At 41.7% G+C, this 24,091-nt stretch overlaps 1 protein-coding gene across 1 annotated transcript; it reads left to right on the top strand.

The window, feature by feature from the left end:
* Positions 1–817: 817 nt before the first annotated feature.
* Positions 818–24,048, top strand: HEATR3 (HEAT repeat containing 3). The gene is made up of 15 exons (XM_048958364.1): positions 818–978; positions 2,117–2,289; positions 2,406–2,493; positions 3,540–3,652; positions 5,307–5,416; positions 6,135–6,275; positions 7,060–7,343; positions 8,023–8,113; positions 11,107–11,264; positions 12,314–12,396; positions 12,651–12,787; positions 15,673–15,761; positions 16,451–16,594; positions 16,692–16,868; positions 17,750–24,048. The coding sequence occupies exons 1-15, from the start codon at positions 859–861 to the stop codon at positions 17,867–17,869; spliced, it is 2,028 nt and encodes a 675-aa protein (XP_048814321.1). The 5' UTR covers positions 818–858; the 3' UTR covers positions 17,870–24,048.
* Positions 24,049–24,091: the final 43 nt, after the last annotated feature.

A 24,091-nucleotide genomic window follows, 5' to 3' on the forward strand; every position in this document is an offset into this window, starting at 1 on the left:
GCTTGCATCTTCCTGATTGTAAGACTGTACTGTATCTTGGTTCACAAGACCACACTGAGTGGATTTTAGGCTGTAATTAGTCTGAATATGAAACTAGGATTGCAAATGTGTAACTCCAGATTTGCTGAAGAAAACAAACAGTGCCACAATACAATAACAACGTGTTATTCCAAGTGTTAAAAACAGGCTGTGGATGTTACCTGCATAACTTTTTGGATAGCTCAACTGGCAAAGAATTTTAAGAGCTGAAGTTGTTTCAGGTGCCTTTTAAATTCCCAAGCTCTCAGTTGACTAAAACTGCACAGCTGCTGCAGCTTCTGTAGACCTACCTGCGGGCTGGGCTGGGTTGAGGCAGCCTATGGACAGACTGACCGTTAGGGCATCAACGTCGGTCCTCTGCGATCCTTCCGGCAGTTCTTCCGCCCGTCCATCGTTTTTAACCGTTGTATATTTTGTAGGTAAATGTGTATAAAATAAACGCTTTGTATAAACGGACGTTATCTTCTTTGTACCGCGCAAGCGCAGATCGGGAGAGAACGGGGAGCAGCACGAATCCCGGCTGCCGTCCGTTGCCGTCCGTTGCCGCCCTGCTGCCGGGCGGACCGTTTCGGTCGGACCGTTTCGGTCGGACCGTTTCGGTCGGACCGTTTCGGTCGGACCGTTTCGGTCGGACCGTTTCGGTCGGCACCCGGCGCGTTCCAGGCCGCCAGTCCGGCCGCTCCTGGGCCGCGTGCCGCTGCGGCGCGACTCCCTATCGGAGGCGGCTCCTTATCGGAGGCGGCTCCCGGGCGGCGCTGCGCCTGCGCCGCGTCTCACACGTGGGTGCGCCGGCGCCGAGCGGCGCGGTGCCGCGGAGCCATGGGCAAGAGCCGCGCGCGGCGGTTCCGGAGGGTCCCCTTCTCCCCGACCGGCCCCGAGCGGCGCCGCGAGGAGGAGGGCGGCCCCGAGGAGGAGCCGGCGGCGGAGCTGCTGCAGAAGGTGCGGGCGGGAGCGGGGGGAGGGCCCGGGCCGGAGGGGCGGCGGAGGCCGCGCTGGGGCTGTGGAGCGAGGGGCGGTGGGAAGAGGGAGGCGAGGGCTCGGCGCTGCCCGCCGCCGTCCGGCTGACGGCCCGGAGCCTCCCGAGTGCCCGGGGCTGGGCCGCCCTCCGCCGCCGCCCCCTCCCGGCCCTGTCCCGCACGCGGCACGGGAAGGCGGCCCGGCCCTGCCGGTGCTCCGCGCCCTGCCCTGTGCGCGACTGCTGTCTGTCTGTCTGGTCGGCCGGCGTGCTGCGGGCATCGAGACGCAGTGCTGGGTGTGGCTGGGGTCAGCCGATCGTCCACCACTCATTAGTTTGGGATTTAAGCGTTACACATGGAAAGCATAGTTGGAAACTTCTTATGTGGGTTGGTTTAGTGTTGAAAGTAAAAGCCCTTTTTCTTTTAGGTGAGTAAGTCCCTTTGTTCACTTCACTCAAGCGACATAGTGCTGCTTGATTATTTCTCTGGACTGACCTATCCACTATTTTAAAAAAGTACACCGATACACCCACGGCAGGGTGAGAGAGCTGAGAGATCCAATTGGTTTTCCTGAGGGAATGCACAGCTTTTCCACGCTGCTGTTTGGCAGGTGTTATCTTCTCTGTTGCATCTCAGCCATCGCTGTGCCCCTTGCAGCCGCTGGGTCATTCCATGGAGTGCAGCCCTGACACCCACCTGGCAGCAGGGCTGTGAGCACTGAGCAGGGCTGCTCCAGTTGTCCCAAGGCAGATATCTCTAGCCTAATGCACATGTGCAGCTTTGGCTTCTTCAGCTTTTCTTCGTGATGTCATTTTTTATGGCATTGTTTCTGGCAATGTTTCCCCCCCACACTTCTGCATGTGTTTTTAGCAACATAAGTCAGAGGTCCTACTGGTGCCAGCTGGCATCAAGTCTGTGCCTGAGCCAGTGCCTTCTCATTACACACCTGGAACAGGGTTTGTCTGCTCTTAGAGATGACCTCATAACTCAGGCAGAGATTTATAAACTTGCTCAGGAGCTGAAGGCCCTCGATTTACCTCAGAACTGTGATCTGGAGCCAAAAGGCCACATCCACACCAGACCAGCTGTGTGCCCGCTCCCCTGACTCTGTGTCTCTGCAGCTGCAGCACCCCAGCGCCGAGGTGAGGGAGTACGCCTGTGCCAGCATCTCACGGCTGCTGCAGCAGCAGCACGTCATCCCGGCCTTCCTGCAGAGGGACGTCGTCCGCTGCCTGGGCCCCATGCTGCTGGACCACAGCTTGGCTGTGCGTGAGACGGCGGCGGGTGCCCTCCGGTAAGCTCCGGTCTGCGTTTGGCACTACAGTGAGGGACTCCTGGTGTGGTAAAAAATATATGTTATTAAACGCTTCTAGAAAGTCTATCTGATCCAAACAAATGTATTTGTCCTAGAAATCTGAGTGCTTGCGGAGGATTTGAAGTTTGTGATGACATGGTGACCCAGGACGTCATGACACCCCTTGTGGCACTTCTCAAAGAGGTGTGTTTATTCTTGGTCTGTTTTTAAACTGATCTGGCCCTTTACATATCTTTCATTCCAAAGCAGTTCCATTTTTTGTAGCATTTTTAAGATAGATATTTGTGAGAAGTTTTTAGAAGAGTGTTTCAGATCTAATAGCCTCTCCTTATCTTTAGGAGTATTAACTGCTGTACGTTTTGAGTATCTCCCACGTGATACAGAATATATTGCTTTTTCATCATTAGGATTTGTTAGTAAACCTACAGTACTACAACTCTTGATATATGTAAATCTAAAACACTACAAAATTATGTGCTTCCTGAGCTGGCAATTTGGGTCCATGGTAAGGTGTGTTGCCTGCGTTGGTTTTTTCTTAAGCAGGCTGGAGATTTGGGGTCAGGAATGTCATTTAAGAGTAGCCTGTTCGGTCTGTCAGGATATTTTGCACATATTTATTGTAGTGAGGTTTTTTGGTGAACAGTTTATCTTAATGAAAGCTTAGATTAGAGTTGAGTAGTTACTGCTTTTGTAAAGCAGTGTGTACTTAGCACTGGTTTTTGGTCCAGGTTTGCAGTGCAGTTTGGACACTGCATTGAGTTCTGTCAGCTGCTGTCTTTGTATGAGCAACTTTGAGCAATACCATCATTTTCTGTATGTTTTCTGTGTATTTTAAATACCAGCAATAGTATTACTGTAGAGCACAGCAAGATGTATAGCTGAATGAGTCTTTGTGATTAGAACTGCTGAAAATTGCGTACAAGCTCTATTAGCAAGAAATGGCTTTTCAGGTTCTAAAATTGTTAAGCATTTCTTTATTAAAAAAAAAAAAAGTGTTCGTGAAGTCTGAATACAAAGCTACTACTGTAGGAGTCTGTTTCTACAGGAGAAAACAAATCAATCATTCAATCCCGCTGTGACCCAGTTTGCACAGTGAACAGAAAGCTAGTCTGGTTTTCTGATATTAAACATTTGATGAGAGATTTCTCAATTCCCTCTGCTTTGAACGGTTTAAGTCTTGGCTTTTCTCTTGGCTTGTTTTCAACTCCATTTTACTAATTTGGTTGTAGTGTAGCAATGGACTAGATGCTAACCAGCTCTCCCCGAAGAAACGCAGAGAGATGAACAAAAATTACATTGAAGATATAGCCAACGAGGCTATCAACTTGCTGTGGAATGTGTGGTGAGTTCTGCATTAGCACTGGCCTCTTAGAAAAGCTAAATGAAATTGCTGCTGAAAGAGCACGGTGGCTGAGGCAGAAAGGAAGCTGCTGTCCTTGCACAAGCAGCTGTGCTCAGTTGCCCACCTGATTTCTGCCTGCAGCTGCTGTGTGTGACATTCGTAGTCGTATGGCAGGTCCACATCTGAAATACAAAAGTAATCCATGATAGCAGATCAGCTCGTAAGTGAAGGAATTTAAAAATACATGAAGGTGGTCTTTAGTTTCTTGCATTGATCATCCTCAGTTGGGGTGCTGTTTTGTGAAAGTTCTGTCATAGACTCTGTGAAGACACTTGTACACTTTGAGTTGGGTGGTGCTGCGTGCAGCCTTGTCAATGCCTGCTATAAATACAGGGGGCAGATGTTTGAGCTTTGCTTTGCTTTTCCTACAGCTTACTCCATCTGCAGGTCTTTCCAAAAGTTAGTATTAAGTGTTGGAACAAACTGCCCCGTAGTGACTGAAGCACTCATAGATCTGCATAATTATGTGAGAATATGAGTAGCTCAGTGAGTAATTGGCTCTGGAACCACTAAGTAAATGGAGAGTAAATGCATATTTAAATGAAAATCTCTTCTGAAAGTTCTCCGGGAATTTTGTTTTCTCTTCATTTTGTAACAGCTGCACATCTCTGGTCCATAGAGAATCTTGTTTTGTACATTGCAGTATTGCAAAGGAGTTCCCTGTCTGATTGGATGCTGACTTGAGGCCTTATCTGTAAAATGTGTTTTTGAGGGGTTGAAAGTGGTGCAGGAACTGCTTGCTCAGCACCTTGCATGAACTATGTGGACAATTTTTAGTGGTTTTTTTTTTAATGACAGCTTTTGTAGACACCAGTGCTTTTTAAGAGGAACTGCAGTCATTAAGTGTGCTCTAAATCCCTTTTGTGTGCATTGAACCCTGTGGCTCTGACCATGAACTGCTGGCATCACTGCTAAGTGTGGTGCTGATCAAACTGGGGCTGGCTTTGATGCCCAGGCAGTATTTTCACAAGTGGATTTCTGAATAGCACTGTAGGTAGTTAGGTCCTGTGCCTCCTTTAGTTAGAATTTGTCTTGTTTAATATTTTAGTTGAAAAATTGAAGTAGCTGTGAAAACTTGAAGAGATATGAATTCCACAGTTGATAACAGAAAGAAATGACACGTTTAACACTGTTTTGGTGTACCTTTCTGGATGTCAGGCAGATGTCATTTTGCAGAGTAAATGACTGCAGTGATAGGAGGGGCAGCAGCCCAGTCTCAGTCGGGATGTGAGGGTGAAGTCATCCACGTGGGCTGGCCGGGGCCCATGGCTGCGTGCTGCCTGCTGTGTTCAGGCTGTCTCTGCTCAAAGAAGGATGTACTTAGCCTGATAAACTCCTGAATAATGTGTGTGAGGAAGCAGCTGTCACAGGGCAGCTTTCCTCAGAGGTATCCTGGGTATCCCAGCCCCTTTTCTTGTGTTTTGTAGGGTTGGCCATCACCGTGATGAGCTCTTTGGCTAATATGTCATTCTTAAGTAGGTCTTAAAACTATAAATGTGAGAAATACCAAGTATGTGTTACTTAAAATTTTGTTAGAATTACTTTCCCCTGGGAAAAGTGTTTTAATTGATCTTTTTTTTTTTTTATGCATTAGTGAATGCAACAGTACAGCAGTATCCATATTCAATAAAGAAGGGTGTCTGGAGGCTGTGCTGCATTACATTAAGAAATTTTCCACGAATGTGGATCTGGCTATTTCAGTAGGTAAGTTGTAAAAAGAGGAGGTGGGATCTGAAGATTTGTTTTTTTTCTTTACTGTCTGAATGTAACACTGATGTCAAATGCACTGCATAATGAACCTGCCTTAGTGTTGCTTAAACTGCACACTGGATAGAAAACTTTGAATTCCTTTCTGAACAATACAGTGTTCAGAAATCCAAAAGTGGAATGGAGCCTTGATGGTTACATGGGTGGAAAAGGTCTGTGGAAAGAAAGTGCTTGAGGGAGGTGTATTTTTTATTTTTATTTTTTTCAGTAGATCAAAGTAAATGGTCTATCTGGAAACAAAACAAAAAATTAAGTGGCTGCTATCACTGTGAATGCATTTTTATTAGTAGCACTGTAATTATGGTCTTATATAGTCTCAGTGGTGTCTGTGCTTGCAGCACTTTTTTTTTTGTATTTTCCTTAATCAGTATATGGCGCAGAAATTGGATTTCATGTAGCTGAAATTGATACAAGTTCTGTGTCCGACAGCACTCTCCTCACTGCCCTGCCTGCAGCATGTTTGCTGAAGTATGTCTGTTAACCTCAGCCACAAATTGTGAAGGATGGTGTCATGCTGCTACAGTATGAAGCTGCATTGCGTATTTTTCCCGTGTTTAATTATTCCAACTTTTGGGAATGCAGTGCTTTCTTGTTAGGAGACTGAAATTTACTATTGGATTTGTTAATTAATTATTGCTTTTTTCCTTTGCTGCAGCAAATTGCTTACAGGCAGTGACAGAAGATAATCCAGATCTCCTTTCTTCATTCAATGCCTCTATGCAGCAAGTCTTGGAAACAGTGATGCTGTGTCCAGAGAGCACAATGAAGCACATCCTTTTGAGAACACTGATAGCAGGTAGGGTGTCTGAGGCAGTCCTTCTGTTGTTCTGGGTGGCACAAGAGGTAAAGGAGGGTGAGAGGGCTGGAAGGCTTCCTCTTCTCACCTTCACATCCACTTGTGATGATGTGCTGACATTAGCTGTAAGCAGTGCTTGCAGAGTTGGTTCATGAAGTTATTTCTTCCTCTCAGGATTGTGTTTGTACTGAAGTGAAATGCAGACCTACATGTCTGTAAAGAATCGTCTCCAATGCTTGATTCTGAGTTTGTTACTCTGGTCATCCACTTTAAATGTTTGTTTGCTTTTCACAAGTCAAATGAGTCAGTAATAAGTAGTACAGGAATTGTTTTGATCTTACCTCAAGTACGGGGTTTTTTTACTTCAGATTTTCTCCCTTGTTCTCTGTACCTCAACTGCTCAACCATGGTGACTTTTAGTACTGGAGTGCAATAAATGAGTTTAATTTTGAGAATCCTCAGAAATAATTATCTTGTGGATTAGAATTTTTTTTCCTAAAGGTAAAAGTGTCAACATAACTTCTTATAAATACTGTGTGCATTCTTACATACTGGAATTTCCCTGAGCTTCAGGCGTGAATATTGGGCAGTTATTACATAGCAGTGTATGGAGTGCTACAAAAGAAATGCAAATCTGCGGAGAAAAGACTTGTGGACTCGTACAGAAATACAAGCCGTAACTATTGTAACTCATGGAGGCCGTGTCTTCACAGAACATACGGCTCTAACAGAGCTGGGATTTGACAATTTAATGCATTTTCGTGTTTCAACATTTCATATATAGGCACCATCTGGAATATCAAGGAAACCATTCCACCAGGCAGCCTGGGAAGCATGGTTAATGCAATCCTGAAGATTTTCTCGGAATCATTAGCAATAGATGCTGGTGAAACAATTATTCGTATGAATGAAGCTGAAAAAAACAGATTAAAAGCTGCTGCAGAGGCAGAAACTGAGGAAAACGTGATTGATGTTACAAACAACTGTGCTATAAGTGAAGATGATGGCATGGAAGAAATATCTAAAGGAAAAGGCGGTGGAGAACATGACATCTCAGACCTGCTTCCAGTAAGTGCGGCTGGCTGGCTCTGGGAGCTTTGTGCCTTTGCATGCCTGTTGCTGTGTAGTGTTTGCCAGAGTAACTAGCTGCTACAGTCACTAATCTCAACTCCCAAATGGCTTGTCTGTTTTAGTTAAGACTTCAGAGCTGAGCATGGAGAATTTCAGCACAGGTTGTTCAAATGTGGTTAAGTTGAGCAACACATAAGGAAAGCACATTTCCATTTTGTTGGCTAGTGGGAAGTGTAGGCTTATCTGACTCTTTTACCTCTAGCTAGTGCAGGAAGTCCTGAGTCCTGCATAAGGTGAGTGTGATGTTTAATGGCTTTAAGTGTTCGGTGGAGATTGCAGAGAGATAACAAATGCATTCACTGTTCTGTTTGTGAAAAATAAAGTAGAAATAAATATTTCTGCTAGGACTTTAGGTGACATATTAGTAATCTTTTCCATTACAACTTTAGTTCAGATGAAATTTTTAAAAGTAACGTTTCATCCCTAGTAGAGATGGTCATCTGAAATATCAGTCAGAGAGATGATAGGCAGATAGATCTTAATGTTTTTTCAAAGCTTTGCTGAGGGGTAAGAAGAGGAATGGCTGGGTTGTATTTCTCACTGGCAGTCTAGATGCTGTAAATTCCACTGATATGTTGTTTTCCAGAATTAAATTTTGCATCTTTTTTTTCTTTAGTCTGATAAATGGGAGCTGAAAGAAGTGACAGCCTTATTGATGGCTCAGCAGACTGCTCTGGAAATCATTGTTAATATGTGCTGCAGCGAAGGTTTGTAGGAATCTTCCCCTCCATTGCAAGTGGTGGCGTGGCTTTTGTTTCTGGGATAAGTCATGTTTAGTTTGCCATTTGGTGATCTTAGCCTTTAAGGGGAATTTGCATAGAATTGCCATTCCTGCCTGATGCCCTCATCTGGCTGAGAATCACAGTAATTAATTCTATTACTTATTTAAGTATTTTTGTCACTTAAATAGCTTCTACTACTTACACATTTTTGCATGTTACTGCACGTACCGTATGATTTAAAGGGAAGGCTTTGTTCTGAGTGCTTGTGCCAAAGATATATTTCCTAAAACAGTCCCGCAACAAGTTCTTTGATTCAGTTAGAGCGCAGTCTGAGTGTTAATCTGATACAATATTGAGGTGAATCCTGTTACAGCAATGGGGTGTCTATTTTTTTTAAGGAGAGAATTCTTCTAGTTTTGATTAAATTACTGCATATCTTACATTTAATACTACCTGTGTGGCAGAAGAAGTAGAGGTGGCTTTTGCATGAAACTCTAGCAGCAGCAGTGCAGATGTAGACTGTTGAGAGCGCTGCCATGATCAGCTGCTTTTTTTTTTTTTTAAAGAAAAATGCTGGAGGGGGAGTAGGAAAAAGATACAGGAGATCTTTTTTGAACTCTGATAATCAACATGTTGATGGCTTTTCTTCAAATCCATGGGGAGACAAATAAGTGATTCACAGATTCTGTTTAAAAACAAGAAAACTATCAATTCTAGTCACTAACACAATTTGTGAGGCTGATGTAAAAGTACTCATATAGGAGATGTCTTTGTAGGTAAATCTTTTCACATCCTAACAAAATGCAGAGTAATAGCCAGGTATTCGCATTAGGGATTTTTTTCTTTTATGGCAGAAGGAAATTCTTCACCTTATATGTGAAGCTTTTTTTGTAACTGTGTTTCTCATCTAATGAGCTGTAATTCATAAGCTCTCCCCTTTAATTGGAAAATCTCTTGTAGATAAGTTGCATATTCTACCATTCGCTCAGTGTAAGGTAAAGTTGACTGTGTTGTATTTCACTGCAGAACTTCACCCATACATGGGCAGAGAAAACTGTAGTCAGTAGAAATTAAGAGGAATCCAGAGGCAGCTGTTGATTTAATTTTCAGGTTATTTGATGACTGAAATAGCTTTTGCCATTATGCTGGCTTGATGAAAACATTCGGTTTGCCACACAACTAAGGGAAATAGCCAGGTTGGCAAATAGGTGTTTTTTTTAACTGAGTACTGGCTGGCATCTGGGAGGAGAAACAGTACTCTCATCCTTAGCAGGCATGGAGGAAGCAGTCAGGAATCAGCATTGTTGTCCAGAGTTCACAGGTTGCCAGCCCTAGTTAGGATAGGATTGCCATAGGAAGTGCTGCTGTATTTCCGAGAACATTACAAGAAACCTGATCTTAGTTGTGGGTGATCCAGTTTCTGCTCTCTGAGCTGTGATACCGCTGCTGTAGTTTTTGTTGCTGAACTGCTAGGTCAGCTAGCACAGTGGTCATTTAATTTTCAGAGATTTTTTCCTTCTTTGCTTTAAGATGCTGCTTCTAAAAAAAAACCCAAAAAACCGCTTCCATCTGCAAGAAACGTATTGAGAAGGAGGTGTCAGCTTTATCTGCATGTTTGCTCTTGCACTGAGGCAGGGCCTTGTTGGTAGAACGTGAAAGATGACGTGTTTTCTCATGCAGAAAGTAGTAACACCAGTGCATCGTAGGGGTGGAATTATCTGGGTGTTACCATAAGCAAAATAATGACCATGTGATCAGGTGGTCACAGCCTAACAAGCTACTTTGCATCATGTGAACAGTAGTCATCACCTTTTAAATAAAGTCTTAGAAGTTATTGAATGCAGGTGCTCAATGGAGGTGAAGTACAATAAGAGAGTAAATGAATGTATTTTAAGTGAATGACTTTACTTTTTGCCACAGAAGTGCATGGCTACCACACTAGTCTCCATAGGGACTAGATGACACATTAGTCTTTTGTCAAACAAAATTACATGAAGGTAGATATTAATATGTATAATTTTGTCACGTTAGTTAAAAATCCTGACCTTTTAACAGAGGCAGAAATTTCATCCCTCAGTGAGGAGGATCATTCCTACTGGTAGACTTGGAATTTGTGTAAACACCAATTGTGCACTGGTTAAAATGTAACCAGATCTGAAACATTAGATAGCTTACTGTAAATGGATGTGGATGTAGGAATACCGGGTTAAATGTAAGTGATGGACTTGTGCTCATCAGGCCCAGGCTACTTTTTGCCACGGACACATTATTTACTTTGTTGTAGCTGTGCCCACTGATATCCTTACTTCAACACCTCTCCCCACAGCTGTTCCCACAGAAAATATCAACCCAGTTTAACTTACATATTTGTACTTCTAATTTACTTAAAATATGTTGTCTGAAAAAGCTGTCAGAGGTTGATTTAGATTGCTTTGGCTGGCTTTGTTGTCATGATTTCCTTTTCACTAGCTTTCTGTGAGAACAGCACCACCTTCATCCAACCCCATTAGTGCCCAGTCAGAAGAGGTCTTTCTATGACTTAAGCATTCTTAGAACAGTTGCCTTAATCTGATTACAGGTATTACAAAGGTTAAACGAATGTGTGTGCATGGTTGAATCTATCTCAAAAAGCAAATTGGTGCAGTCCAAGTTACAATCTTAGTAAATGTTTAATGTTTCTCAAGAAATGCTTCTTTTTTGCCTTATCTGATATCTTTAGGTAAAGCATAGTTAACACCTGACGATGAGGTGTCTGTGTTTGGAGAATCTCCTTCAGAAGAGGAGTGAATATAAAATAAATAATATTTTAGTGTCACAGTTTAAACAAAAGTGGTACCACGTTTGTAACTGTGGCTTAATGGTTCTTGGGCTACGTGGATTTCATTAGGGCACTGGAACTTAAGACTTAAACCAAGAACTGGAGCCAGGTATAATTCAGTAGTGGGGTCACATTTACAAACTTTTCTTTTTGCTTTCAGATCCCTCTGATGATGAGTGGGAAGAGCTCTCCAGCAGTGATGAAAGTGACCTGTTTATGGAAAACTCATACAGTGAGGGCAGTGGGCTGCTGATGTCACCCCTGTGCCTCTCTGCTGAGGTTCACTCAGCATTTCTGAACAACCTCATTCCAAAGAAGGTATTTTCTTTTGTTTCCAATATGTGCTACGTTCTCTCATTTGTTTCCAGTTTCTCTCCTAAGTTAGGCAAACTAATCTCTCCACTCCACTTGGAGAAGATGAAATTCATTTAAAGACAGTTTAGCTTTTTTGTTATTTTGGTTTTTGTTTTCTCCTGGAGATGTAGCAGCATTTCATGGGTTGTCTTTGTCTGAATAATGTAAGTTGGAATAGAAGATTCTTTGAGAACCTTTGTGCTTTGTTGTTTCTTGTTTGGTTTTTGGCCATTTTGTTGTGTTATAATTAATTTGGCTTTTTCAAAATACAAAGGTTATTTCTTGATTTGGTTGTGAAAGAGGTGACCTGCAAAAAGAAAGGGAAGCTTAATTAGAAGCTTGGCTGCCAAATGTTCATGTTAGCTGAGGGAACTGGAAGTAACCTGTGTGAATGACAATAGTCAGCACTGAAAAAATGCACGTTCCTCTTTTACCCTATTTAATACGTGCTGTCTGAAGTACAATATCTGACACTGACAAAAATTAAATTGTTCTTGTTCCAGAATTGTTTTGGTCATTGCTATATAGGGTTGTAAATACAAAATCCCTGATCTCAACCCAATTATTAGTGTGATTCAGCATTCACTTGAGGTGAAAACTTTCAGGGCTTTTTGTACTCAGTAGCAGGCAGTGTGAGCTTCATGTTGAGGTATTTTAAATTTGCAGTCATCTGAGAATTCTGTAACAGTTTGTGAGAAGAGAGATTTAAAAAAAATGAGAAAGAATAGTAGAGATCTAGAAGATCACCTGATGCACAGTACAGTTAGATACTTAAGAAAAGCTGTGCTAAACCTGTGTTTGATTGCTCGTTTTTGAGTGACTGAGGAAGATTCTAGCATTTTTAGCATGTGAGTGCTTGTTACCCTCAAAGCTCTGAGGACAGTCAAGTATGAAATACATTTACTTGAGGTATCTGTTTGACATTAAGCTGAAAATTCAATCTTCCCATCCCCATGCTGTAGAGAAGAAAAACAAAAGCTTTCTTGCTAAACCTTTTTTTTTCCCCTCCCCAGATTCTTGAAAAAACTGCTTTTCCGAACAGTGTTGCTCTAGACATCTGTATGCACAATCCGTCTTGGAAACCGTTAATTAAAAAGTAGGAATTTCATTGTCTCTCTTACTACTTTTCATATATACTCAGTTTTAGAGCTCTTAGAAGGACTGTTCATCTTTGGGTTACTTGTAAGATCTGGAAAATGGCAGATCTGATGCTTCATTTTCAATGAAGAGATGCAGATCTTTGGGTAAACCGCACACCAGATCACATCCTTACTTAATTCAAGATCTTTCTCTGCATTTCTGCGTTTATTTACAAAGGTCTGCTAAGTGCACTTTTTGTTTTCGTTTCAGACTGAACACAGTGCAGTGTAGAGCCTTAACCTGTCTTCATAGCATTTTGTTGGTGTCAGATGTGGATTGCCTTGGAGGAGCCTCAGCACTTCAGTCACTTGCACAACATCTCTCACAGCTGATCTTTTCTAAAACAGGTAAGGTGTTTAGAGGCTTGCTGGCTTATCATATAGGTCTAAAGTAGCCACTATGCATATTAGGTTTTATTGCCATTTTATTAATAATTGTATTGCATTAATCTTTCAAAATAAGATACTGAGTATCAGAAACATGCTGATAGAGCAGTGTACAGTGGTATAGTGTGTTTACTCAAATTGAATCTTGAGCAATTACACTTCTAATGCAAGACTGCATTATGTCTATGTGTGCAAGAAGAAAATCACGAAGTTAGCGGATGAATCTTCCCTTGCTGTGAGACCAAAACTGTTTGCTTGAATATATTAGTGATAATAGCAGTTGTTCATCAATCTGCTGTGTCATGGGAAAGATGGGACCTTTTCCCTTTCAATGTGGAAACGCTCATGGGGGGGGAAGAGTATCCAGGACAGTCTGTCACATCATTTTTTCTAGGAATTTTTTGAAATGATGGTGAAAGTGGCTGTTGCAAAGATCTCCAGAATGCATGTGCATACTGCAGTAGGAAAGATGGCAGCCTTCTTGTCTCCAGGACATGCGTTATGCATGTGATTGCACAGCTTTATTGGAACCATTTTTATAGTAAGGAAATGTGCGTAAGAAAACGACTTCATGTTATGATGGTGGTTCAGTTTGAATGGAGAAGTCAATAAACTGGATAATTTAGTTTTGCTAAAAATGATGCTGGTTTAGAATATCAAATATATCCTGGTGAATACTATCATGTATCCACTGCAATTCATCCAAGACATGTTATTTCATAGAGATACTGTGATGGTTTCCCTGTAGATCTGCTAGTATCCACACTGGATAGCCTAGTGCAGGTACATGGCAGTTAGCATTTCCAGCTACCTCTTGCAGTCCCTTAGATCAGATCATAGTCATTCACATAGTACTGCTGGACCACTTACTATATGATTTCTGTTACTAATAGTAGAGAAGCTGAACCAAGACTTTAAATAAACAACTGGTTCCAACTCAGTGATCTGGTTCCCTGGTAAGCTGCTTCATTCAAACTGTTCTACTAATGTGTTTTTAAGGTCAGTGACATGGCTCCTCAGTAAATCAGGATATTCTTAGAGACTGAAGGAACCTGCCAAATCTCAAAACTGACAGAAAATGTATTTCCTAAGATGGATCTGAAGTCTAGCATAGGCATAGCCTTTGTCATTTCTTGTCTTTTAAAAGCTTGATCAGTTTTCCTCCCTTCCTTCAAGTGACTTCATTTGTAACCACAAATATGGTGTATGCAGTCCTTATTTGTTGTGTAGTGTGATGCTGCATTGTTGTTTGAGGATGCATCTGCCTGCAAAACACACTTTTTTTTCCTTCTAAATGTCATACTAAAATATTTTTAAATGTCATATTAAAAGCATGTGATATGATTACAGTGCTTGAAAAAAACAAAATGCAGGAAATGACAATAAATGTAAAACATACGCAAGATTTCACATTATAGTTGGAATAGTCAGGACGTTCTTAAGTGAAACTGGAGAAATGACAAGCTGAAGACAGAGGGTCTGCAATTAGTTTAAATATTTTGTTAGTAATTAGATGCTAACTAATGGAAGCTGTTAGAGCTGATAAGTCACCAAGTGCTTAGAAGGAATTTTGTGGTTTACAAGTTGAAGAAAGGAAATAAGGATCGAGGTGCTTAGGTGGGAGAGGTGGAGATGCATATTAAGTTAGCAAGAGCTTCTGCTTCTGGAATAGTCCAGAAAATTGCAACACCTTAAAGAAAAAATAAAAAGCTTTGAAGAAGCAGAACGTGCACTGAAGGTGATGGCTCCTACTGATGAATTTGTAGTTAACAGGAATAAATGCACTGTTTGATTTGTACATTTCTGAAAGGTTGTTAAACCACTGGAAAGCATGCTCTTTACATGAGTTGGAAAGAGCCCAGTGTTCTGAGTGTCTAAAAAAGCCTATTTAGAAGAAAGGAGTTAAAGAACTCAGTCAGCTTCTGTAATTTTCTCAGTTCCTGTAATATGGCCACGTGACACATGGTTTTCAGGCTTCTATTCTGACTGCGGTATCAGAACAGTCTTAACAAGCATCTTAATCAGGATGTCCTGAAACACACTCTGCACCTTCAGTAAGGGTGTGGGTGACACCGAGCTGTGTGGTGCAGCTGACCTGCCCAAGGGGTGGGATGCCATCAGAGAAACCTGGATAGACTCCAGCAGTGGGTCCAAGTAAACCCCATGAGGTTCAACAAACCCAAGTGCACGGTCTTGCACCTGAGTCACAGCAGCCCCTGTATCAGTACAGGCTGGAGGGTGGAAGGGTGGAACACAGTCCTGCGGAAAAGGACTTGGGTGGATGTCAAGCGGGACGTGAACCAGCAGTGTTCCCTTACAGGCCAGAAAGCCAACTGCATCCTGGGCTGCATCAAAAGAAGAGTGGCCAGCAGGGCACGGGAGGTGATCCTGCCCCTCTGCTCTGCACAAGTTTTAGATTTGATACAAGAAAAATGTTTTTAAGAGAAGAGTGAAGCACTGGCACAGGTTGCCCAGGGAAGTGGTGGGTGCTCCATCGCTGGAGACACTCAGGGTTGGAATGCATGGGGCTCTGAGCACCTCATGGAGCTGTAGGTATCCCTGTAATTGCAGGGGAGTTGGACTAGATGGCCTTTGAGGGTTCCTTCACACAAACAATTCTGTGAAAATAAGTGCCATGGAAGAACAATATATCTAATTTTCAGATAGAATTACTACTGAATCTAAAAAATCACTGTGGTTGCAACTACAAAGATCAGTTACTGAAAATCTAGTTTTTCCTGGTTTTGGTAGAACCTGAAGGAAAAAGTTAAGGATTAAGGAATTCATGCATTTTGTATCCTTATCTGCTCATTTAACTTTTGGCTTTGGGTGCAATTCTTTAACAGAACTCCCTGAAGATGCAGAATTCTTGGAAGCCATAACCAGTGCTTTGAGGGCTCTCCTACAAACAATGGCATCGAAGAACATATCCCAGGTAAGAGGTATCAAGCTCAAATGTTCCAGTAGGTTCACAGACCTTACAGGAATGCTTTGCTGTATAAACAGGTGAAATGTTTAAAAATTAAAATAGCAATAAAAACTTTGGGTGAGATGGTTAGAATGACAAGTACATTGTCTGCTAACACCACCTGGACGTATGGATTCTTTATTTCCTGATGTCACCCAGTTGAAGCTGGACTTTCTAGAATGTTTGTTGGACTTGAATTAAATATCCAGCGTTGGGCATGAGCTAAATATAGAAATGAAGCCTAGTGATTTGTTATACAAGATGTAATACTAGGTGGGCTGCTGGTCCTTTCTGGCTATAAACTGAAATACGAGCTTCTATAAGTTGTAACGAGCTGGATAGCTAATGAGCTGCGTAGATTTGTGAAAATCCCTTTTGGCTCAGAACTTTTTTCCTTCAACTTCATAAAGCTTTAGTTAAGTTCTGAAAGAAACACCTTATGAATTTGAATGGGAAAGTTTAACTGTTCTCTTACTGATTAGACTTCCAAGAATCCATGTACCCTTCATAATATAGGAATTTCTGTTTTCCTATTACAGATTTGTCTGAGTGTTGTGTAGAAGCACATTACTTACATTTCATATTTTAAAGTTTCTCTGGAAATGTTAATACATATCTCTTTTTTTTCCCTTTCTTTCTCCTCCCTTGCTGATCAGTGTATGACTCCTGAGCAGCTCCTGGCTTTATGTGAAGCAAGTATTCACAGCAGCAATGCCAGTGTGAGAGTGAACGTAGTGAGCATCCTTGGAATTTCTGGCAGCGTCTTGGCCAAAGCACAGGATACAGCTGAAACACTAAAGGTGAGAAGGCCTTTGTGTGGCAAGCCTGAAACTTTGATACTTTTAAAAATTTTCTTATGCAGCGTTTGAAAACTCAATTTGTCTTTCTTGTATTTAGATGATCGGAAAATTTCTTCTTGAGGTGGCTATGAAGGAGTCTTCGCTTGTGGTAGCAGGGGAAGCCTTGGATGCCCTTTTTGATGTATTTGCAGATGGTAAAGAAGCAGAAAAAGCAGCAGTGCAGATGAAGTTGCTTCCAGCACTGAAAGAATTTCAACCAGTGTTCAAAATGAGGGTAGGCATCAGATGCAGCCAGCTTGGTGTCTCAGCTTGCTGCGTGGGTTCAGGTTTGTGATTTAGGCTGCTAGGAGAGATAATTAAGCAGAAATGTGTGACTTTATGAGATGATGGGGAAAAAAATGAAAGCAAATAATTAAATTCATGCTATTCTGCTTTAGAGAAACCAAATGCACTCACCTTGCAGTTTACAGAATCATTAAGGTAACAGCATTGCATTGCAACATCTATGATGTGCAAATGATTATTTTTTCTGAAACTCTTGTGGAAATAATCCTTCAGATGTCTCTGGAAAAGAGCAGCTAATTTGTTGGGAAGGAGAAGTCCCTTCAGAATTTACATTCACATCTCCTGGTTTTAACTTGCAGTAGTTGCATGTGGATTTTTCTTCTGTTGTTGGTTAATTATCCTGTATTTCCAAGAACTGTACAGCTAAAATCGTAAGCTGTAATTTTAAGTGTAGCTTTGACTTAAATAGAGAATGGCTTTCAGTGCATTATTTCTTAGTTGGATGAAGTCTGAGGAGTGACTTTCATAGTCCTATCACTAAGCATGTATGGATATTTGACAGGACTACAGTCATTTGATCAGTTAGCTGTGTAAGATCTTTAATATGGAAAGCAGTTAGTAAGTGCATGTTTTAGATTTAGGAGTGAAATAGGATCCAATTGTAGCCTAGTTTTAAGCAGAAATGTACTGGAGTGAAGTGACTTGCAGAAATATTTGCTAGTGGTGAATGTGCACACATGAACGCATTGGTGTTGTCAGAACACATGCACAGCATGGCTTGTTACAGAACCTCTAAATGTTACCAGCTTCTGGGGACCTGATAGGAAAAGCTTCTCCATTAATGAAAGTATGTGTTTTTTGGTTTTTCAGATACGAAAAGAAGGCAAGGGACAATATAGTACAGATCAGCTTTGTGTTCTTGACAACGTGAAGATGAATTTGAGAAGATTCATTGCATATCAGGAGACATTAGGCAAAAACCCTACTTGAAACATCAAGGAACTTTAAGGTTTCTTTATCGAAAAATGTTTTCCAAAAATATACTAAAATGTATTGAGAAAAGCAGTTTTGCTTTCATGTTAATATTAGGGTTTTTAATGTTCAGTATTTTATACTTCTGGGATGATGCAATGTGGAGGTCACATCAGCATAAAAATGCACAGCATATTTTGAGTTCAGATGTTAGCAGTGATGATAAGTGCTCTTGCAGTCCTGAGATCAGCAAAAAGCACCACTGTCATTGTTAGAAATCTTCATGTATCCTGGCAGAAAACTACAATTGCATGACAAAGTAATTTAAGGAATATTCTCAGTTATGTGCCAGATTAAGGCAGGGAGGCTTAAGGTATTTTGAGGGAATTAAGCAGTGATGGGATGCTGGTATTTGCTGTTTGCCTTTACCTGTTTGTAGCTTTGCACAGGCACTTATGGCAAGCTTCCCAAGGAAAGTGTGTGATAAGTGTGTAGATTACTTTCAGCACTTGGACCTGTTACTTCTTGAGGCTTGTCATGGAGGGAACTGTTTCAGATTCATTTACGACAAATTTGGTATTTTGGCTTTTTACTGTAGAAATCAGTCTTGAAAGGATGCTGCTCCATCTTTGTGATTTGATTGCTATTTCTGAGAATCAAGTCTCCCAGTTTACATTCTTCCTTGTAATTCTGCATCTGGGTGAATTTGATTTCAGTGAAGTAATGAACCTAATAAAATATTTTTATACTGAAGTATTATCTAGAGTAATTTTGTATTTACTGAAAATCTTTTAAAATATTTGTGATAGAGATTTTTAAGCTGTACGATACTGAAACTATTTTCAGAAACTGTCATAGATTCATGAAGGTTTTATATGTACTTCCATGTATCAAAAGCTGTGGTTTTGTTTCTGTGTACAGGATGCCCTCAGACACTTCTTTTTCTATCTACTTTTTTAAGAAAAGCATTTTGTTGTGCTGATTTTTGAAAAGGGACTTTTTATCCCTCCTCCACCATTAGCATAACCATCTAGATTTTGACAGAATTTTCCCCATGGTGTTAAGCAAGGAACTGCAAAGACAAGATTTGCTCAGCTTGTTAGACTTCAGTCTGTGAGGCTGGAAAGCAGGCTCTGGAGCTGGATGGATAACTTGAAAATTGATTTTACAGAATTCTGACACACGATATTTGGCCAAGTGCAAGCAAGAGGATGTGAGAAATGAGTTTTAAGCAGCTGCACTGCCAGAAAGTCCCATTGTTGCTGTTTCTTTTCAGAAGTTCAATTAAATGTGTGATGTGATGCCTGCTAATGAAACGAGTGAGGGTGTGTGGACAGCTGGGGAGTATCTAGGGCAGTGGGCCTGGCCTTCAGAAGTTCAGAAGTCCTGAGGAAGTGGAGCCGTTGTACAAGTTGTCCTGGGGGTTGGCAGGGCTGGAATGTAGCAGCTGGGTGGATTAGGGGGTAGGGCTGCGCAGTGTGGATTTTAATCTCAATGTTAATAATATGTGCTGTATGCTGAGGATAAATATAATTTTAGCCCGGTAAAGGGCATTAATAATAGTTTGAAGCATTTTAAAAGAAAAACTTTCATGCTTTCATTTTGAGGGTGCTCCATTGAATTGCTGGCTGATCGTGATTGAAAGGCTCTCTGGGGGTTCCCAGGTCCATCCCTGTGCTCGAGGCAAGGCTTTGTCTAGGGTCTGATAGGTCGTGCTCAAAGGGGTGAAAATCTCACAGCTGTGGGGGGACCTTTCCTTTGCTTGACTGTCCTAATTAAGAACACTCCCCCACTTCTGCCACTTACCTAATAGGAACTCCCTGTGCCACAAAGCAGGCCTCTTGTCCTTTGGGTGCCACCAAGAGGTGTCTGGCTCCATGTTCCCTTCAGTGCCCATTTTGTAGCTGAAAATAGGAATTGTATTGCCCTTTTCTCCAGGCTGAGCAGACCTGGCTCCCTCAGTCTCCAGCCATCTTGGTGGCCTTTGCAGCCTCGCCTGCCTCAGTGTGTCTTGTGCTAGGGGCCCAAAGCTGTGCGCAGTACTGCCAGTGTGATTTCATGAGTGCTGAAGAGAGAGAAGTGTCATTTTCTGCATCTGCTGGCCATGCTCCTGTCAATACTGTGCAGTATTCATTAGCCTTCACTCGCTGTGAGGTTGCACTGCTGACTTATCATCAGTTTGTCCGCTGTGACCCTGAGGTCCTTCTCTGCAGAGCTGCTCTCATTCAGTCAGGAGCATGCTTGGTTTTTGGGGCTGCTCTGTTCCAAGTATAGGACTTCACATCTTGCCTCAAGTAGGGCAGTCGGACCCTGCTTCCTGGAGACTGTTAGAACAATTACGTGTGTGTGGAGCAGGGGTTGTTACTAATGAGAATAAAATGTTTTCTCTTAAAATACAAATCTGAAAGTTGCAGATAAAGGTCTCTGCCAGAAAGCCTATTTTTTATTATAACCTGTCATACCCCATTTTTTTCCTGATAATGAAAGCACAGAATGTCATTTACATCTGAAGCTATTCCTGCAGTAGGAATTATTTTCTTTTGTTTGTTTTTGCTGTGCACTAACCAGTTAAGTGTCTTTAGAAAATCTTCCTTTTACTCACTATAAAGTAAGTTCACAGTATAGATTGTATCATTTGTAGATGTGTATGATTTAGTGCACGCAATACTTGCTTCTTTTGATATACTTTGGTATGCAGGTAATGAGGACATACGAAGACAGTTTCATGTAAGTTTGTACTAAAACTCAGATGTATAAAAGCTGAAATAGTCCCTTGTCGGCTTTGTTTAACCTGAGCAGATTGAAGCACTTCAGTGGGGCTATTGGGATGAGGATATGAAAAAAGGGGCAAGCTGGCTCTTCTTTCTGCTGCTCCTCAGGTGGGTTGCCTTTGATAGAGGGGGAAGCTGTAGCTCTTAGGAGGGTTTTGTTGTTGTTTTCTTGGCTCATTGCTCATTTTAAGGAAACTTCTGTAAGTGATTTCTTGGCAACTGGTGTTGTATGGTCACAAGCAGCCTATTGCCCTTATCATGGTACATAGCAAAATGGAGCCAGTATCTTCCTGCATAGTTTGATGTCCACACTTTCATTTCTCTGTTGAATTAAGAAAATCTCACTGCATTACCTGCCTAACTCCTAGTGTAGTGTAACTTGCTCTTGGTTTCTAATGGATTGCTTATGAGTGAATATGAGGGAGTAATTTTTTTATGTTCTACCTGTAAGGGGTGAGATAGAAGATAATATGACAAGTATGGAAGACAATGAAAAGGCAAATTGTCTGTGATTGAAAGAAGTGTCAGATCATGGCCTAATAAGAGAAGAGATTTATAGGTACAGAAAAGCTCAGCTGCAAGGTTTGGGCTATAAAAGTTGTTCTAACACAATTGAGGAAAATTACGGCAGTGGAAGAAAAGATGATGTGGCTCAAGTTAAATGCTTGATGGGCTCTTCTGGCACTGATTTATTTGAGTAGTTTTAGAGTAAGCAAGACAGAGAGGTTGACAGCATTGAAAGACAAAGGTCTTGGAGACACTTCAAGGGTGGGAAATAGTGCCCTGATCTAGTCAGTGTGCAGCCTAAGCAAGCAGATGCTAAAGAGATGTAAGGGATCTTCATCGGTTATTTAATCACGCAGATAAGACTGTTATCAAAGCAGGTATCTTAAACCGAATTTGTTTGCTTATCCTCGTCCCTAGAGCGTCTGTCTATGCTGCAATTTAAAAACTGCTAGTCTGAGGTATGAAGTACAGTAAAGGAAGAGGGGCTGTTGGCCCCTTCCTGCTCAGAAGTGGTGAGACGGATGGTGGTGGCTGCTGCTTTGGCCTCTGCAGCCTGCAAAACATTGACTCCACAGCTGCACAGATAAGGAATTTATCATTGCTACGTGGCTTGTTTTTAACTCCTTATGAAGATAAACAAGTGGAAAGATTTAAATAAGTATTTGTTGTGCCACAGCATTCAGATGTCTGTTACATGCCACGTTATGGTTAATTATTAACTACTCAAGGTTTGTGCTGTATGTTGAGGGTATTTTTTGTGTGATACGTTTTAAGGATCTTCTCTGTAGAGGAACAAGAATACTTCTTGCCAGTTACTACTTGCCTTGGTTCTACATGTGTATTTTGAATGTGGGGAAAAAAAAAATCAGAGCACAGTAAAGTTACAAAATGAGAACTGTAATCTGAGAACAAATTAATTTAAAATCAGTTTGTAGCTTAAGTATTATAAATGAAACGCATATCTCATGGAATAGTAACATAGAGCAACCAACCAAAAATGCTTATAAACTCAAGTTCTGTTTCCTTAATAAGTAATTTTCAGTAAAAGCATTCCCGGAGGACTGGAAAGAATTGTCTAGCCTTACATTTACTGTTGCAAATTCAAATTCAGGCAATGGTAATTGTAATTGAAAATAACATAATGGTTCTTTTTTGGCACAGATGAATTGAGCAGACAGTCTATATATAGTCTCACTGGATGTGCTCTTAAGATACGTAACACAAAGATAATTGGCAAAAACTGAGAACTCGGACAGTGGCAGCAGAGGAAGGAATTTGAAGTTTCCCAAAAGGGCTGAAGTGCTGTGCGTGGAGGAGGTCTTACTGAGCACTGCAGAGTTCTTGTCTGTTCTCCAAATCAATTCAGACTGTTTAACTTCTGTACCTTCCAGGAAGAATAACACGTGTTTAAATCACTCTAAGTTCATTTTGTTTCAGTATTATTTTCCTAAGTTCCTTGTTTCTGTGAGAGTCACAGACATAATGTTCTGTCAGACATAATTCAGTGACCACATAAACACAGCTTGAGACTTGCACACAGAACATGAGAAACGTTTTTTTCTTTCAAATCCCAGTGTCCTCACACTGCTGCTATATTAAGAACTTAAATCAGAATGCAGTGAGCTGAAATAAGGCATCGCTGCAACAGTCTGTGCTGTTGGAAGTGTTGTGGCTGCTGCATGGCTGTCGGCACACAGGAGAGTCCTGGTGCAGCCCCAGCTTTGGGAGAGGCCCTGAGTGCTCGTGTCAATGCCTCTACCACTTCTAAAGCTGTGCTGGGACTCGATATATGTTCTCTAGGCTTTGTGTTTCTTTTTGTGACAAAGGCCTCATCTGGGATTGTTTCCTTTCCCTTCTGATGGGATTTTTTTTTTTTTTACCTGTAAGGGAAATGGTCTTCATCTTTTCCCACCCCCACTGCTGATGGAGAGTAAAGGGCACTTCAAGAATCTAACTGTGGAATGGCCGACAGCTAGAAACTGTGTGGTGTTTCTAAATAGTCTTTTTTCTGAGAAATTGCCTTTTCAGTAAGGAAAAGCTAAAGTTCAAAGTCGTGACTAAAAAAGTCATGTCAACTGTATTCAAGCATGGCAGCTTTTTGCCTCTCTTTCCTAAAACTCAAGCTTGCACCCTGATCTCATGTGCTTGTGGTATCACACTTTTCCAAGACCAGATATTTTGTGACTGTTATCTCCTTAATGGTAACTTGAGTTTTTGTTACTGATGCTCCCTTTTCCTGCGCTGTTTAAATACGAAGTTTATGAATTGAAACCCTTTGATTTGTATCTTTGTAAGAGGGACTTTGGGCTGATCATCTTCTGGACAGCTTTTCTGGTATGCTTATAAATCTTTGAATTACCGAAAAATGTGTGCCTTGAAAAATAGCTAGTGGGGGTAGCTCTTCTCCATTATTTATTCCTTTATTCCTGAGCTGTACTCAAGTCCCACCACTGCCCACTTGGTGTTGGTGGTAATTTCAGGTGATTTTTAAAGCAATTAGTCAAATCTATCACCTCAACGACTGTATCCGGCCCTGCCATTCTCGCTGGGGTTGGTCTCTCTAGGGCCGTGCACATCAGTCAGCCCAGGGCAGAGCCTCACTGCAGAGGGCTCGGTGTTCCCCTGGGCCGTGTGGGACTTGGGGTGAAGCTGCACCGTCAGTCTGTGGCTGTCATCACCAAACGCGGCCGGGACACGTTGTAAACTTTCGACCTCACAGAATGCTTGGAACTGAAGCACACCTTTCTAGTTCCAAACCCTATCTGAGCTCCTGCTTCCTGAGGAGGAATCCTGTCCTGCAATGTGCTGGAACCTTTGTAGCTGGTATCATGCGAAAGATGTTTTAAGGCTGTGCTATGAAAGCACTGCAAAAATAAAATTGAGCCCGATTAGAAGCTGTGCTACTCCATTTTGCTGTTTGCTGCGCCGCGTGCGATGTGCTTTTCCATCTGCGGCAGCGGTG

Source organism: Lagopus muta, chromosome 12 (genome assembly GCF_023343835.1).
Source record: "Lagopus muta isolate bLagMut1 chromosome 12, bLagMut1 primary, whole genome shotgun sequence".
Classification (NCBI taxonomy): domain Eukaryota; kingdom Metazoa; phylum Chordata; class Aves; order Galliformes; family Phasianidae; genus Lagopus; species Lagopus muta.